We start from the raw sequence: 18,914 nt of genomic DNA on the forward strand, positions 1-18,914 counted from the left end.
ACCACGTCTACCACAGTACCACCACGTCTCACAGTGCCACCACACCTCACAGTACCACCACGTCTCACAGTACCACCACATCTCACAGTACCACCACGTCTCACAGTACCACCACGCCTCACAGTACCACCAGGTCTCACAGTAACACCACGTCTCACAGTAACACCACGTCTCACAGTAACACCACGTCTCACAGTATCACCACGTCTCGCAGTACCACCACGTCTCACAGTACCACCACGTCTCACAGTACCACCACGTCTCACAGTACCATCACGCACCACAGTACCACCACATCTCACATTACCACCACGTCTCACAGTATCACCACGTCTCACAGTATCACCACGTCTCACAGTACCACCACGTCTCACAGTACAACCACGTCTACCACGGTAACACCATGTCACACAGTACCACCACGTCTCACAGTACAACCACGTCTAGCACAGTACCACCATGTCTCACAGTACCACCACGTCTCACAGTACAACCACGTCTACCACAGTACCACCACGTCTCACAGTACCACCACGTCTCACAGTACAACCACGTCTACCACAGTACCATCATGTCTCACAGTACCACCACGTCTCACAGTACCACCACGTCTCACAGTACCACCACGTCTCACAGTACCATCACGCACCACAGTACCACCACATCTCACATTACCACCACGTCTCACAGTATCACCACGTCTCACAGTACCACCACGTCTCACAGTACAACCACGTCTACCACGGTAACACCATGTCACACAGTACCACCACGTCTCACAGTACAACCACGTCTACCACAGTACCACCATGTCTCACAGTACCACCACGTCTCACAGTACCACCACGTCTCACAGTACCATCACGCACCACAGTACCACCACATCTCACATTACCACCACGTCTCACAGTATCACCACGTCTCACAGTATCACCACGTCTCACAGTACCACCACGTCTCACAGTACAACCACGTCTACCACGGTAACACCATGTCACACAGTACCACCACGTCTCACAGTACAACCACGTCTAGCACAGTACCACCATGTCTCACAGTACCACCACGTCTCACAGTACAACCACGTCTCTCAGTACCACCACGTCTCACAGTACCACCACGTCTCTCAGTACCACCACATCTCACAGTACCACCACGTCTACCACGGTAACACCACGTCTCACAGTACCACCACGTCTAACAGTACCACCACGTCTCGCAGTACCACCACATCATACAGTACCACCACGTCTCACAGTACCACCACGTCTCACAGTACCACTATGTCTCACAATACCACCACGTCTCACAGTACCACCACGTCTCACATTACCACCACGTCTACCACGGTTCCACAACGTCTCACAGTACCACCACGTCTCACAGTACCACCACGTCTACCACAGTACCACCACGTCTACCACAGTACCACCACGTCTCACAGTAGCACCACACCTCACAGTAACACCACGTCTCACAGTACCACCACATCTCACAGTACCATCACGTCTCACAGTACCACCACGCCTCACAGTACCATCACGCCTCACAGTAACACCACGTCTCACAGTACCACCATGCCTCACAGTACCACCACGTCTCACAGTACCACCACGCCTCACAGTACCATCACGCCTCACAGTAACACCACGTCTCACAGTACCACCATGCCTCACAGTACCACCACGTCTCACAGTACCACCACGTCTCACAGTACCACCACGTCTCACAGTAACACCACGCCTCACAGTACCACCACGTCTCACAGTATTACGACGTCTCACAGTACTACCACGTCTCACAGTACCACCATGCCTCACAGTACCACCACGTCTCACAGTACCACCACGTCTCACAGAACCATCACGCCTCGCAGTACCATCACGTCTTCCACAGTACCATCACGCCTCACAGTACCACCACGCCTCACAGTACCACCACGTCCCACAGCACCACCACGTCTCACAGTACCACCACGCCTCACAGTACCACCACGTCTCACAGTACCTCCACGCCTCACAGTACCATTACGCCTCACAGTACCACCACGTCTCACAATACCACCACGCCTCACAGTAACACCACGTCTCACAATACCATCACGCCTCACAGTAACACCACGTCTCACAGTACCATCACGCCTCACAGTACCACCACGCCTCACAGTACCACCACGCATCACAGTACCATCGCGCGTCACAGTACCATCACGCCTCACAGTACCACCATGTAGGCAAAGACAAATGAAACACGTCCATCATTTCGAACTTTGCAAATCCTGAAGTTATAAAGGCTGACAGAATTGGCTTCAGGAAAATGAATGTCAGAAATTGTAATACTTGATCATGTAATAACTAATGTGTACGCGGATTGGGGCTTATTACAGCTGAAACCAGTTCTGTTTTCAAAATATCACATCACTTGTCCAAACAAGTAAACATTGGGTATTGGATGTAATACTGTAACGTAACAAACTGTCCCCTGAGGGACTTTGTTTGTTTTTTTGTTTCTTTTTGTCCTTTGGTCAAGCCCAACCAAATTGCATCGATCATGATTATGATTATTAACGGATAGAAAGGGTAAATTTCATTTATCTTCAATGTCTGGAATTATCTCAGAAAATGTGTCGTCGTCCCAGTCGCTCAATATGTCATCGAAATCTCCGATGTTGAAGTCAGAGAAAGTTTCCATCTGTTCCTCCATGTTGATTTCAAAAATAGCTCCGTTAATTAATGTATACATACACGGTGGTGAGTTGTTATTTTACTGACGCTTCAACTTTATTGTGGATGTCAATTTCTGCAGTTTAACATGTGGTTGTGGGTTGGGGAAATGGCACGTGTTTCAGAGACTGCCGTAAATCATGACATTAATGCGAAAACATACACGAGTGTCCTTCGTCCATTAATATCTGGATATGGTGGAAATGTTCTTGCCACGTAAATCACCTACTTTCATTGCCAACCATTGGTGTATTTTACTGTAGTTCCACTTCAAAACAAGATAGTATATATTACATTGGTCGATAGAGGAAAGTTACGGAAAGGAGCGAGTGGTAACGAATGGGATATGATCTCCAAAACAGAAACTCAACAAAATACACAACTACAACATATTGGGATGCTGTACGGCGCATGAACACACATCCACATCATCATCAACATCTTCAGCATCGCCAAAATCGTCAGCATCACCTACGTCAGCAGCATCATGACCAGCATCACCACAGCGTCATTAAGATGAATATAAACTAAATGCTTCACATTTCAAACTATATATACGCATGCATCGACGCCTAATCACGTCTTTTAATGACTCGTCAGCGCATACTCATCAGAGTATATCCAAAATGCTTGCTCTCACAAACAGACTGTTAGAGATTGTAACTATGGATACCGATACATTTCACAACGTATCTTTATGGCTCGATAGCAGGTACAATACTTTAATAAATAACTACCTTAATCGAGTACAGGACATTGGGTTTTTTCTAAGCTCTAAATATATAGCCATCATTGGTCTTGCACAATTTAAAAAAAAAAAATCAGACCCTTCAAGAAACATTCCCTACTCATCACAAGACACATGTTTGTCCCTGTTCTACCACCACTAACCCAGTTCCATCTCTGTATACATCGATCTGCGACCTTTCTATAAATACAGTCATATAAACACTAACCCAGTTCCATCTCTGTATACATCGATCTGCGACCTTTCTATAAATACAGTCAAATAAACATAAAAACGCCATGCTTATATTAAGCAACTCAGCAGTTCTCAAATTTTATTCATTTTGGTTTTGTATTTTACAAGTGTATGTACAATGCCTTTAATTCCCTGTGTGTAGAACTCAACGAAGCTTGCTCCACCGACCACTGCCGATGAGACTGCTCCTCGCCAAACTGTACACATCACCCAGGTGGCGTCACTGTATGCCACTCTCGTTAGTATGGACTGATCACACAATGTTCTCTCTGTATATCTGTATATTCATGTAACCCAAACTCGAGTTGATGTATGCTGTACTGTGGCAACAAGACAGACTCGTTCCATGATGTTATACTCAACGTCTGCATAGACAACGACCTGGGTGCCGTTGCACAAAGCGATCTTAGCGCTAAGGTGATCGTAACCCCCATACCTTAACACAGACTTACGACAGTCGTAGTGCTAAGCTGTTTCGTACAACGGCACCATGGTCATGAGCTGAGCGACGGATCCTACAACCAGACATATGCTTATCACCTGTCCAACGACTCAAGCCATTTTTCTAATCGGGACAAACCATATACCTATCAATAACGAGATGATTCTCTCATGTAACGTCTCCGCCTTCCTACGAGGAATTGATGTAATACACCTCGTCTCAATTATTACGCCTAGCCATTCCATAACCTAACATGGAGTCCGCGGGGGTTGTTCGCCTTTTGGGACAAAACCGGACTTTTAGAGGCCTTGCATGACAGTATTTGGAGGCCTTGCTTGACAGTATTTGGAGGCCTTGCTGGACAATATTTAGAGGCCTTGCATGACAGTATTTGGAGGCCTTGCATGACAGTATTTGAAGGCCTTGCTTGACAGTATTTCCAATATTTGTAGTATTAGACATAGAAACACTGGACAAAATACCATCCTCAAGAAAAGTAACAATTGTATATCCTTTGTAACGCCAATACTTAACCAGATGCCGGGTTACCATTGTGAAAACATAAGCCGATTTAAGCCCGAACGGCAAAACAGCGAACTTTGTGATATGCCAATATTACGGAAGTATTTAAGGGCTATTTGTTTTGGGATTTGTTTTTTTTCTGGAAATTTTAAGATAATAAGTTCAGATTTCAAGATGTTATTTTTTGAAAGTTAAAGATATTAAGTTGGAATTCCAAAATACATATTAAGCTGAAATTTCAATGTAATGATTTCAACTTGACATTTCAATTTACGATCTTGAAATTTCTAGGATTTCCGAGGATGCTAAGATAGAATAGTAATTGGAGGAGATAATTGTGCAGAATCGTGAAGCAGGTTCAGACAATTATTCAAATATTGAAGATATGAAAGTGAGCCCAGTGTGGGAGCTGTCGTGAATAAGTAGAAAGCCAAGCTGTCAGTTTCAGAATTCAAACCATCATCAGAAATGCTGTGTGGGTGATGTTATATTCGGGTGATGTTATGTGTGGGTGTTGTTTTATTCGGGCGATGGTATGTGTGGTCGTTGTTATATTCGGGTGATGTTATGTGTGGGTGATGTTATATTCGGGTGATGTTATGTGTGGATGTTGTTATATTCGGGTGATGTTATGTGTGGGTGTTGTTATATTCGGGTGATGTTATGTGTGGGTGATGTTATATTCGGGTGATGTTATGTGTGGGTGATGTTATATTCGGGTGATGTTATGTGTGGGTGTTGTTATATTCGGGTGATGTTATGTGTGGGTGGTGCTGGTTGCGCTAGGGACTGCTGTGAGTTTGAGGTACATGTAGTTGTCAGTGGCAGCGAGTCTTGAGATGCCAGAGGAAAATATCAAGTGCTGTCCACAGCAGAAAGTTGAGCTGTCCAGTACGGTTTTGTAATAGAATTAGAGTTATCTGCCGTTGTTGTTTACATGGTCATGGCAGACTTGATCACCCGAGAAGTTTCTGGATGGGACAGTGTCTAGAAGACAGGCTTCATCCACATAAGAGCGACAAGAGGGCGATTCGATTCCTTTTCTATTTGACTCACTTTTAATCTACCTGCGGTTTGGATACCTATTCGTAAACATCGAATTTCTGCCAACGTTCAACAATTATGGGATCAAGCTCAGAAACAGGCCTCTTTCAAGACAATCAACCTCAGCACTTACATTAATTCTCTAGATACTAAGTATATCATAAACCTAAAACTGTATGTTTGAATGTAATTTGTTGATTATTCATTGATCTTTTGTAGTCATTTACTTATTTCATAATATTGTTACCACATGGTATGCGTACAGTTTTCTGGGTTGGAAATCACTTCGTTACAACACGTTCCCTCTTATAACGAACTCAAAGGGACCACTAATTTTAGTTCGTAATAACCGTAGTTCGTTATAAGCATTATATACAGCATATATACATCAAATGGCAGGGATTAAAAAATAAGTTCGTTATATCCGTCAGTTCGTTATAAGCGTGTTCGTTATTAACGTAGTTTACTGTATATACGTGCATGTAATTATGCAATGTACAGGATGTACGTAAACGATACTAGTTTAAACTAGCATTATATTATATTATTAGCAACTATATATGAGATGGCAATAAATCATGATATACGATTCAAACTACGTGTATTTATGCGGACGTGGATTCAGGCATGAATTAGTTCCAACAACCTATACTGGTCGTAAGAGGCTCTAAGTGAATCTGGTGATGAGGCTCGGTGAGATTGAATCTGGTGATGAGGCTCGGTGAGATTGAATCGGGTGATGAGGCTCGGTGAGATTGAATCTGGTGATGAGGCTCGGTGAGATTGAATCGGGTGATGAGGCTCGGTGAGATTGAATCTGGTGATGAGGCTCGGTGAGATTGAATCTGGTGATGAGGCTCGGTGAGATTGAATCTGGTGATGAGGCTCGGTGAGATTGAATCGGGTGATGAGGCTCGGTGAGATTGAATCTGGTGATGAGGCTCGGTGAGATTGAATCTGATGATGAGGCTTGCAGTTGGTTGATTGAGTCTCATCGTACCCCGACGATGCTCACAATATTGATTACTGGATTGTCTGGTCAATTATTTGTTTGTCTGTTTGTTTCTTGTTTAACGCCGCACACAACAATAGTCCAGCCATGTGACGGCGGTCTGTAAATTATCGAGTCTGGACCAGACAACCCAGTGATTGACACCATGAGCAATTGGGATACGATGACATACATCAACTAAGTCAGCGAGCCTTACCACCCGATGTCGTCAGTCTCCTCTACGACAAGCATCGTCGCCATTTACGGCAACACTGAATGCTGAAGACCTATTCTCTATCCGCCGTCCTTTCTGACATATTGCTGAGCTCCGTGTTAAGCAACAAACAAACAGAAATTCTCTTCTTCTCCGACCGGTATACCTCTCGTCATGACGTCTTTATTTAAAACACCAGGGATTTATGTAGTATCAAGTCAAGTCGACCCGTAAAGATATAAGTCATTTAACATAAACCAATAAGACCCGTGAAGATCCGGGGTAGAATAGGTCTTCCACAACCCATGCTTGCCTAGAAGGGGCCTATGCTTGTCGTATGAGGCGACTAAGGGGATCGGGTGGTCAGGCTCTTTGATGCATGTCATCGTATCCCAATCGTCGAATCGATGCTCATGACATCAATCACTTGATTGTCTGGTCCAGACTCAATTATTTACACACCGCCGTCATATAGCTGGAATATTGCTGAGTTCGGCGTTAAACAACAAACAAACAAACAATCACTAAAAGTATATCCACCGAATGATATTTTGCCAATGATTCTCAACTCTCTACCTCTTCCCCCACAGCGGCCTTTGAAATACTGGGGATATTTAAATGTTTGACATTAAAATTAACAGCGTGCAGCGTTTGTTTCAAGCTACCATGACCTGATATTGGTAAACACTTAAACAGATACTCCTTGTTAGAAAACGATGTGCGCTCGGTGTTGTCAGAGGGTACGTCTGTTGCACGTGTGATTTGTCATAGCACCGACGAGTCTACTTCTGTATAGGGGACGAACGCATGCTGGATTTGTTGTACTCCGTGTTTGACACAATGTCGCATTTTGACATATTTAAACGTCAGTTTCCCGGCGTTTAACCTGGCACATACAACTCCCCTCCCCCGTTACACGTTGGATCGCGAACCCCAATACGAACATCGTGAGAAACAGATCAAGATCATCTGAAAGAGAATGTCGTTGTTTTACCACGTGGTACTCGCAAGCATGGTACTGACAAACCAGAAACACAATCCGGGTCGATTCCAGGCTTTCGAACCCACCATCTGACACACCTACGGAAAGTAACTTGTAAATGCAGCGAGGAGAGAAATCTGTTTAGAATTGCGTTTAAAGATTTAGCATCACACCGACTTACAGTTCTACACTATATTACCTGTTACTGAGGATAGTCAAAATAGTGAATATCTTAAGACGGTAAAAAGGTATTTAAAAAGTTCAGCGTTGGCTAAACCTTAATTACTGAAGTTTTGTGGTATATTTTAACACACACCCATACCACTACCCCTTCCCCAACCGTATCCTTCCAAATGTTGACACAGGTTAAATGTTATATTTTATCTAACTTTGAGTGCAACTGTTAAAATACTCCAATTGTCCCCCAATACATCATTTCATTATGTGTTTCTAGTTGTCCTTAACAGTAAACTGTCACTTGTTATCATATTGAATTATTGTTTATGGTATTTCGTGGAATTCACAGAAACTTGATCACATGATAAATAGTTAATAATTAAAACAGACTTACAGAAATGGGTTCAGATAATGAATTGTGAAATTGTATACATATAAATTTCGTTTATTGAAGTCGATGAAGATAAACTTTAATCTTTCCAAATTGTTTGGTATTGAATCTGTGATCTCATGGCTCTGTACTGGTCTGCGGGTGGGCTCATGCCGATGTGTAACTCGTTCCTGTCATTTGAAGCCCAGTGCTATTGAATATGTTTTTTATGTATTCATAAGATGTATTTTATTTGCTTTGCGTCATCTCCATGGCCAAAGGAATGCCATATATAAGTTTTAACTCACTCCCCCATTAACACAAATTGTCCACGAAAATATGGATCTAAGTAAAAGAGCTATGTCTCACATCAACTGCTGCCTTTGTGAGTGGCTTGTGCTACCGATAGAGCAGGGTGTCAAGTTTACCCTTTCACGAACACCTGGTGTCATCACTGATCATCAGTTATCCATTCATATAACTCACTCCAGCAATCCTCAATCAGGGCCGCTAGGTCAGGATGCTGACGAAGCTCACGTGCAACTGACGGACGGACCCGAGACTGTGTCTAATGTTCCCGAACTTTAGTGACGATCTCTGGGGGAAATATGATAAGTAAGTGAGTGAGTTTTGTTTTACGACGCTATTCTTTGTTTCAGTCACGAAGGGGGTTTCAAATTACCCTTTTCACGAACACCTGGTGTCATCACTGATCATCAATTATCAATTCATATCATTTTTACACTTATTTTGCCTTTCAAGCCCAATAAAATCTGTTTCGACGGATAATCGGGACTGGGTATTCTCTGGAGTTGACTCCTGTTATAGTATACACGCGGAGACATGTCAAATTCATTCAGATATCACTTTGAAGATCACGTAGATAGATTGTTGTTGTTTCAAGGATGGAGACATGTTTGTTTGTGTGTTTATTTGTTTGTTTGTTGTTTAACGTCACGCTAAGCAATATCCCAGCTACATGTTTATGACGGCGGTCTCTAAATTATCGAGTATGGGCTGGACAATCCAGTGATTGACATCATGAGCATCGATCCACGCAATGGGGATACGATGACATGAGATGACATGCATCAACCAAGGGACGAAAAAAACGCAAGGGTGTTGATGTATTCTCACACGAGGAATTGGCGTCGTATAATCTATACGGTTTAAGTATCTGTGGTTAGAGCTTTCGTGGTGCTTCATTGGAGGAAAATTGATGATATAATAGTATAATTTGATTATCAATATCCACACTGTATGTTTGAAAGTTTCTGTTTTGTTTTTATATATTTATGAAATAATAAAATAATTCACTTGACTTGATGTACATATGTAAACAGATTTTTTTAAATTTAACGGCTCCTCCTTTCAGCGAAAAATATATTTAGTCTTCTTCAAAATCCAAGCTACGGTCCCCAGTGTCTTGTTCTGTCTTGATGATTTACAGGCCGTCGTCATCTGGCAGGAGTATTGCCGAATGCGGCGTTAAACAACATGCAGATTAACAAACGAACATTCGTGTACGTGTGGCATCAGCATGGTGACCCTCACCTGTAGCTGTGTAAAACTCGATATACCATAGTATGTGGTTCGTACGGATAAGCGGGGTCTCAGTGTTTTCAAGGTTTCATCAATAGCCATTCATTTGTGAGTTATCAATTCCTCATCGCCAAACACTTTACGTGACCATTAGCATATTTCCGTATTCTCTGTTCAGCACATTAACGTTCCGTGTTGACCTAGGCTAGAGTAGAACACCAGTAGTCTATGCTGGTCGTAAGAGGCGACCAAACTGGACCGTGTGACTTTGTTGATTGCATGTCTTTATCCCCCGACGGATAGGGACGTTGCTCATAATATCAACCACTAGTTCAGGCTTACTTACAGGCTGCCATGATATAGTACATATGGGAATTATGTACGTCATGAGTTTAACAAGCATCCACTCACTCACTCACTCAACAGTTTAACGTGTATATGTTTAACTACATTCAATTATGCGAACAATGTAGGTTATATTTGACAAATGTTTAGCACATTTTATGTTTGCTTGTGTAAGGTGATCCTGAGGCGACAGGTATCTGTTGTGAAATATCATCCCTTGAGTGATATCTGTAATTTTCTATACGTCGTGGACCGCCTTTTGACTCAATAATATCTCTACAAAACGTCTGGGTGTATTCCAAATATGAACATACCAAATATTCCAAAGTGTCATTGTCATCTCTCCAGGCAATGAAACTGTCATGGCTGTACGCCGAACTATGTCTCCATCCCCGTGTCTGATTGGTCCATTCGCGCTAACGTCATCAGGTAGATTGAGAAGCGGTAGCATCCAGTATGCCACTTTTGGACCACTGTCCGAGTTTCCTTAACCATTCATGTACTTGCCACTCCGTCTGGTCACCTCCCTCAGGTCATCAGGCCGTAACAGTCCTGAATTAGCCACCTCCGTTTGTCACCCTTCCCGCCAGGAGTGATGTATGGGACTAAGCGGACGACTTGTCATCATTGCGCTGGAAGCATTTACTCTTGTGTGTTACCTGGCAGATGAACAGTGTACAGTCAGTGTGCCGGGCTGGTAGACCAGGGACAATGTACACCTGGGGAGTGCTCCTCCTTCTCCCCACCCTCCTGCTACATACCCCCAGCGTCCAGGGGGACAAGCGAGAGTTCAGGATTGCCTGGATGGCCCCCAAGCAGGAGTACAACAAGTTCAGTGCTGCCACTACTGTGAATGCCTTAAAGTTGGCTTTGTATTCAATTGGACAAAAATATCTCAGAGGACATCCTATACGGTAAGTTTGAGTTGATTATCATTCAGTTCATATACAACAATCAACCCGCCACATGCCACTTATACAGTGTCAAGACTTTTTTTCCCTTTCCAGGTTTTCCTTCAGAAATACTCTCATGTCGTGGAGTCATATGTCTGGTCGCCATGGTGAATGGATTACTTGTTTATTATAAGATTTTATCAGAGTAATGTCATTATTTTAAATTCTGTCCTCTTTATTCTTTCATGTAGAAAAAGCAATATCATTTAAATATTACGATGACAATTGCAATGAGTGAGTATGGTTTTGCACCGCTTTTTGCAATATTCCAGCAGTATCACGGCGGGAGACACCAGAGATGGGCTTCACACATTGTACCCATGTGGGGAATCGAACCCAGGTCTTCGGCGTGACGAACGAACTCTCTTTAACCACTAGGCTACCCAACCGCTCCTAATGTGAATGAAGCAATATTGGGCACCATCGTCACCCATAGCTTCATTTCCCGTAAAATTCAACTTAACAAATAACGAATTGGATAAAAACTACAATATTTTCTTTTCGTATACAAATAATGTCTCTCCTCAAGGTAGATATATGGTGCATTGTTGCGAATGGTATCTTTGAACATCAAACATATCTTTCAAAATAAAATATTTGATATTTTATACGTGAGTTCGTATCATTAAATGTATATGATTATAGAACGCTCATTTTTTAAAGCTAAATCTTATAAGGTTGGGTAATAAAAACGGTCCGGCATTTACATTAGAAGAAACAATATTCACTGTGTTTAAAACAAAAATACTATTGTAATAATTTCTACATATTTTCCTACTAAGTAAAATCATGTAGGGAATCGTTACAAAAATGTTCACACAAACCACAAAAAAATGTGTCTAAAATATCCGTGACTAAGTTTATTCTTCCTTGCCATACCTTCCACATCAACGTCGATTTATAATGGAGACGACACCTGTAGTGTCTTACGTTGACCGATTATGTAACCGACTCCTACACAATACATCGACACGGGCGATGACTGTATCATGACTCTATCACCCTGTGGTAACCAATGACGGTCTCATATATTCGTGTCACAAGCAACTTCATAGGTTGAGTGTCTGTTAAAGCACGCGTAGATATTCTCATACATCATGCTACCTTTATAATGCAATGGCCTAGGCGTTTGTGGGATTCAGCAAAGGTGTGTGGGAAGGAATGTTTGGTCATTTGTGTTATATATAACATGTAAATCCCTTGCTATTTCCTCAGAAGTTAATTCACGTGTCTGCTTTATAACATACATGCAGAATCACGTAAAGCACCCTGTCATAAAGTACACAAAGACAGCTGAAGATATGTCATGAAAAATAGGGAAACGACAGGGTTGTATTTTTTGTCTTATTCTTTTTATTCAATGTCAGTATATTTCTTCAAGCGCTGATGCATGATGAACCCCAAACAATGTATAAACACATAAGCACTGTGCAGACAAACAAACAATAAATCACTTGTTCGTCAGGGTAAAGACCACTACTGATGACTTATTGCCCTCATGTGCCCCTAGGGGGGAAGGACCAAGATGTTCAGCGCTGTTCAACACTGCATCTCACGCGCTTGTCCCGCACACCCCGTCAGCCATTTCCCCCCACGAACAATCCGTGTCTGGTGCAGAGACAGCAGAGGCTTAGTTTGACAGTCTAATGTTCAAGTTTGAACGATTAATTGCATATTCCACAAACTCATTTTTTATACGCCTCTTGATTTGGAACTTTTATTACCTCACGAATCGCGCGTACAAGGCGCTCAGGCTGTTTTCTAATATGACAAGGCAAGTCTATTGTTCTTGTTCACACATTAGCGTGTCGCCTTCCTCGTGATTAATGTGTTACCTGCATATAATCACATAAGTTTTTGTAATCCTGGCATGTTTGACGTATCGTCCTATTGTTTATTGTACATGTATATACTATCTTCACTATCCACTATCCAAGGATGCTATAAGTCTGCAACCTTTCCCTATTCAGACATGTCGCTTTACTATTGAGATACAGCACCTGACAATCATTGTAACGTATAAATGACACTTTGTATGTTGCATCAAAGTTAGCGTCAAAGTTATGCTAAACGGCTACTCGATGACAACTAAATGACTTGTTTCTTTGTTTGTTGTTTAACGCCGAACTCAGCACTATTCCAGCTATATGACGGCGGTCTGTAAATAATCGAGTCTGGACCAGACAATCCAGTGATTGACATCATAAGCATCGATCCACGCAATTCGGATCGTTGACATGCATCAACCAAGTCAGCGAGCCTGACCACTTGATCCCGTTAGTCTCCTCTTACGACAAGCATGGCCCCTTTTACGGCAAGCATGGGTTGTGGAAGACCTATTCTACCCCGGATCTTCACGGGTATCATTGGTTTATGTTAAATGCCTACTCGATGACAACTAAATGACTAGTCCGCACCTCGTTAATCCGAAACAATTCCTGTTATGAACATCTATAAGTAGGGACATTACTCTGTCACAATAAATCCTTATCCGAAATTGCGTCACTCCAAGTACTGTCCCGATTAACGAGGTTACACTTTGACGATGTGAGGTAAACTGTTGCCAACCCTGAGATAAGGAACCCTATTGGTAAAAAATCACATTTTGACTTTTCATTATATTTTAAAACTACAGCGTCTTCGGAACACAAAAAATATAATTCACAAGTGTCAATTCATATTTATTACAGAGTTACATGACATCGAACATGGTGATCTTTGTTGATGTCAAACGTCTTTATGACGTCATTGCACAACTGTATCCCAGCACCCATAAGGTCCCCTTTCTTCTGGTGGGTCACAAATGTTTGTCGACCTGTATCTGGCACCTGAAATATTGTCCCGGCAGCAGGAAGGTCTGGGGATGATGTTTACATGTCTATATATATCCTCATGTAGTTTATGTCAGTGTGGCGGTCCCCCGCCTTAGCCCACGGCCATTTTAAATTGACGCCCATGGCTACATCTTGCCTGTACATAATCCTGAAACAAAGCTATTCTAGTGACTGCAGTGCTCTTCCTCTTGTCCCCTGAGGAATATTATTTAAATTTAATGTCTGGCATGGGGTAATATGCTTTATTTACGTGAATCCATATTGACTATCCTTGTTCCGTGTGTCGAAAACCGCTGTCCTGTTTCTCTGAAAAATATTTCGCTTTGAAACTTTTCCATACAGACATATGCGCACAGGGGATTGGCCATTTTGTCTCAGGGTTTGGCCTTCTCTTTTCAGGGATTGAGTTAAAGTTTAAGCCACGTTGGCCATGTTTAAGCCATATCTTTCTTTTTTTATCTTGAAAAACAATTCAACCCGGGAAACTCAGGAAGAAATAAGAGATGTGATACATATAATAATAGATATAATGATATATAGTATTCCTCAATGTATATTCGGGAGCGGTATTTTGATCCCGTATTGGCAGAAATCCGGATTAGTCAGAGACGATTTTGACATATTTCACTATATATATCACGTGCAAACGAAATACATGGCATAGCGTGGGATTATCTTTCCCCACCTGCAGCAACCACGAGTACAGTTTATGCCCAAACTACACTACCCACGTGTGACTTCCTGGCCATTGTGTAGAGGGGAATGTCCGAGTAACTCTCCATTCCTTAAATATAATGGAGCAGAGGCCCATTGTTTTTATGGAAAGGAGAGTTACGAGGATATCCCCCTACTTAAAACTCATCCCTACTTTTACACTTTGACAAAAAAGATTTTGTTGAAAATATTTGAAAATAAACCAGAACTCTTGTTGATAATGATATGTCCTCGAATCAGACGATGCGGGTTCGAACCCCGCCTGTCGACACATGTTTTCGGAAGAAAATTGAAATTATTCACTTGTCAATAAATGTATAAAAATAGTTCCGTCTGTTCCAAGTGGAAATTGATTCAAATGTTGAATCAAAATAATGTATAGTTGACAAACAACTCTCCATTCCTGAAAAATAATGGAGCGTTCAAACAATAGATGCGTTTTTATTAATTATACAGTGCAATCTATCGAACCAGATCAGATTTACCGTCCCGAATGTACTCGGATTAAGAATATTATTTACAACCATATCGTTATTTATATGTCCCTTCTCCAGCTATAATCCCACTTAACCGGACTTAGTTGGCTGTCCCAAACAAGTGAACCTATTCTACTCTACTGCTTAAGATCGTTGTCCAGAATCTATTCATTATCAACGTATTCAACACTCATATTTATACATTAGGGCTAGGGATGGGGTCTTAATAGGACCACAATAAGCTTTTAAACCGTACATATGTTATCCCCTGACGGCCGCTGATGACGTACATGTAATCAGACATAATGTTTACATATTGTGTGATTGGAGAAGGGCACCTACCTGCCTTCTATTCATTAAACATATGCATCTCGGACACTTGTGTCAAGTAGCGTGTTATACTGATATAGTTACTTTACATTTCATATGATGTTGTGACTATGCTTGTCGTAAAAGGCGACTAACGGGATCGGGTGGTCAGGCTCGCTGACTGGGTTGATGCATGTCATCGATCCCAATTGCGTGGATCGATGCTCATGATATCAATCACTGGATTGTCTGGTCCAGACTCGATTATTTACAGACCGCCGTCATATAGCTGGAATATTGCTGAGTTCGGCGTTAAACAACAAACAAACAAACAAACAAATCATGTGATGTTTGTGTAAAGGGAGGGGTCAAAAGTTATGACGCCTAACGTCAAGGTCGATCACGACATCCGGGTGTGCAAAGTTTGTACGAAAACCGTGAACCTCCATCTGAATTAATGTGTGTCGGGTCCCGCAGTTGTCCTGGCGACACACTGTCTTCCGTGTTTTACTCGCATGTTGGATGTCACGTGTCTTGGAAGGTTTATGTCGAATGTATATAAAGGTAATGCTATATGGTTATTTAGTGTGTGAGGGAGTTTGGTTTAACGTAACACTCAGCAATATTCTGGCGTTATGACGGCGGCCTGAAATAACCAAGTCTGGACCAGACAATCTAGTGATATATATTATGGGCAACGATCCACGTCTTTGGGATACGATAACCAGCTATCACCCAAGTCACATAGTCTGACCATCCCAATTATTAAATCGCCTGTTACGACCAGCACTGGCTGCTGTCTGTTGTATCCAGGAATACAGTAGTACAGAACTGTGAATGCAGTAGTTATCCAGATATAAACAAACAGATGTATTTTGTTTCTCAAGTCTGTACATTTGAACATATGAATTTAATGTAAAATAAATGTAAATTGTAAATCAGTCAGCACTATCCCAGCTCTGTGGCGGCAGCCAGGAAATAGGAGTCTGGACCAGACAAACCAGTGACTCAAAACACTCGCAACAAACACCCCATCGGGGCACAATTACACGCCATCAGGCGGCAGCCTGTCGACAACCAAGTCTGGTCCAGGCAAACCAGTGGTTGATATTAAGAACAACACCTTCGTCGTTTGGGACAAGAAATCAGCCGACAGGCTCAAACATTCAATAGCTGGAGTCCTGGTCTAACGCCGAAATTAAATGAACACGTTTTACATCAAAGATGTTGGTTACGTTGCCCTAGTCATGTTTTGGGTGACTACAAGGGAATACATCATTCCTGCAAACAGGTCCTGTAAGAAGTGCCCAACCCTTGCGCTATCACGTGTATGGCTTACATCCTCGCCTTCAGCACCTCGCCATGCAACACCGTTCAACTCATCTCCAGCTTTGTGTTGTTTCATGTGGGGTTGACTTGGTGCATGACTGCTATTCCTAGTGAGGTGATGTCACGGAGGTATGCGACAAGATGGATTGAGTCAATATTTCCAAGCGGATGATGCTGTACATGTGGTTTTGTGATGTGGAGACGTGTACACCCTGCAGGTGGTTTACGTAACCTCGTCCTGGCCTGTGGTCGCTGTTATACAACCACGCCGTCAACATGGATAGCTCAGATTGTCTATGGAGAGGGCCACGTGCACCAAACACGACCAAACAAGATAACCTTCAGGGCAACATCAAACACCCTGGCATGCTAGAATGCTTGAGACTTATGCTCAATGAAAAGGAAGGCGTGCGTCTTCTCTAAAAGTAGTCGACCAGAGCGAATCGTTCTAGCCAGAGACATAAGAAAGGGCCTGAGTATTCCAACTTCCCGAGGCAAGTGAGTTAACTGACTATAAAAGTCCAGTTTCCACCCTTGCCGAACAAGGCTGGTATTATGGAGTTACATTTTGGCTGGACTAACGAGTCTGTGCATAGTCCAATCAAAATCGCGCACTGAAATCGAAATCCGGTTCGTAAAGTGTCATGCAAATTTCGGTCGACTGCAGGATTTGCAAAGCATGTGCACCGCTTACTCGTTGTCAACAGATGTTTTCTCAATCTTTTCATGCTTTTAATCAAGGTGCTCACGTGATTTGATGCACTTCGCGATGTAAGACTCGTTTTAACACAGTATAGATCTTAATTATCAATCAGATAGTCTTGACTGGGCGCCACCGTTTTGTTTGAAGCAAATGCAAGTGGTACGGGAGGTTGAATCTGATTGGTCAATAGGAGAGGCATAGAAAGGACATAACTCGTAAGAGCCACTGGTGGCGCTACGATCGAGCCCAGGAATTCCAGCCTAGTTCGGCAAGGATGGAAACTGGACTTTTAAAGTCAGTTAACTCTCTTGCCTCGGGGATCACGTGGATGTAGCCTTAGTTAGCATGTCAATACAGTACTCGCCCAGATGCATTGGGATCCACTCGGCTTACGAGGGCTGGTGAAAAGGTTCTACGCCTAACAATCAAAACCAACTGTGAAAGTGTTAATATTTTATGTTTCAATTAAATCTCCCTGCATTTCAATACACTTTTCATATCGATAGTGAAGCTTTTCAATTCCGGTCAGGTTCTGAAGCCACCCTGAAAAACCCATTCACGGTAGCTTTGATGTCATCGTTGTCGTCATAGCACGTTCCACGAGGGTGTTCTTTCATTTTAGGAAAAGATGGAAATCACTTGGTGCCAGGTCTGGCGAATATGGAGAGTGAGGAAGCTCTTCGTACCCATATTGTCGCTCAGCAGCCTTTGCAAGTCGAGAGGTGTGAGAAGAGGTGTCATGAAGTAGTAGAACTCCAGCAGTCAGCATTCCTCGCCGCTTTTTTTTTATGAAATCTCTCAGGCAATGAAGCAAACCCTTTGCATCCAAGAATACAGTGGCCATCAATGTCTTTAATGATCTTGAAGACTTGAATTTCTTTGGTGCCGAAGAAGTGGAATGGTGCCATTCCATAGATTGACGTTTAGACTCGGGATTATAGTGGTAGACCCATGTTTCATCAGCCGTTCCTAATCTCTCCTAATCTGACGAAATCCTCCTCAATGAGTTCTAAATTGTCTCTAACAATGTCAGTTCTTTTTTACCTTAAGATCAGAATTTAGAAACTTTGGCACCCAACAGCATACGTCTTATTCATTTGTTAATGTTCATGAATAATAGTTTCAATTAGTTAGTTGGGTAAAGCGCCGCTTTTAACAGTATTCCAGTTATGTCAAGGCGTGTCAGCTTAATGTGGTAAGAAAGCCTGAAGTATGTTGCTGACAAACCTAGAAACACTATCGGGGGGAACAGGGATTCGAAC

General features: G+C 42.5%; 2 protein-coding genes across 2 annotated transcripts in view; both read left to right on the forward strand.

The window, feature by feature from the left end:
* The first annotated feature begins 809 nt into the window (after window positions 1-809).
* Window positions 810-2,233, forward strand: LOC139462620 (soluble scavenger receptor cysteine-rich domain-containing protein SSC5D-like). Its single transcript, XM_071244454.1, has 2 exons — window positions 810-1,759; window positions 1,897-2,233. Exons 1-2 carry the CDS (start codon window positions 810-812, stop codon window positions 2,231-2,233), a joined length of 1,287 nt encoding a protein of 428 aa, XP_071100555.1.
* Window positions 2,234-11,000: 8,767 nt separating this feature from the next.
* LOC139461710 (atrial natriuretic peptide receptor 2-like) overlaps window positions 11,001-18,914 on the forward strand; it is a 40,286-nt gene continuing 32,372 nt past the window's right edge. Inside the window, exon 1 of the mRNA XM_071243168.1 lies at window positions 11,001-11,248. Coding sequence (XP_071099269.1) covers window positions 11,001-11,248 — 248 coding nt within the window. The remainder of the gene's footprint in view (window positions 11,249-18,914) is intronic.

This window comes from Haliotis cracherodii, unplaced genomic scaffold (genome assembly GCF_022045235.1).
Source record: "Haliotis cracherodii isolate W230 unplaced genomic scaffold, xgHalCrac1.p SCAF_15, whole genome shotgun sequence".
Lineage (NCBI taxonomy): Eukaryota > Metazoa > Mollusca > Gastropoda > Lepetellida > Haliotidae > Haliotis > Haliotis cracherodii.

What these genes read in the sequence shown, in the direction of transcription:
- LOC139462620 (XM_071244454.1), top strand. Translation starts at nt 810, where the DNA reads ATGTCTCACAGTACCACCACGTCTCACAGTACCACCACGTCTCACAGT. An exon ending in ACGCCTCACAGTACCACCAC is followed by an intron (nt 1,760 to 1,896) that starts GTCTCACAGTAT and finishes CGTCTTCCACAG; the next exon opens with TACCATCACGCCTCACAGTA.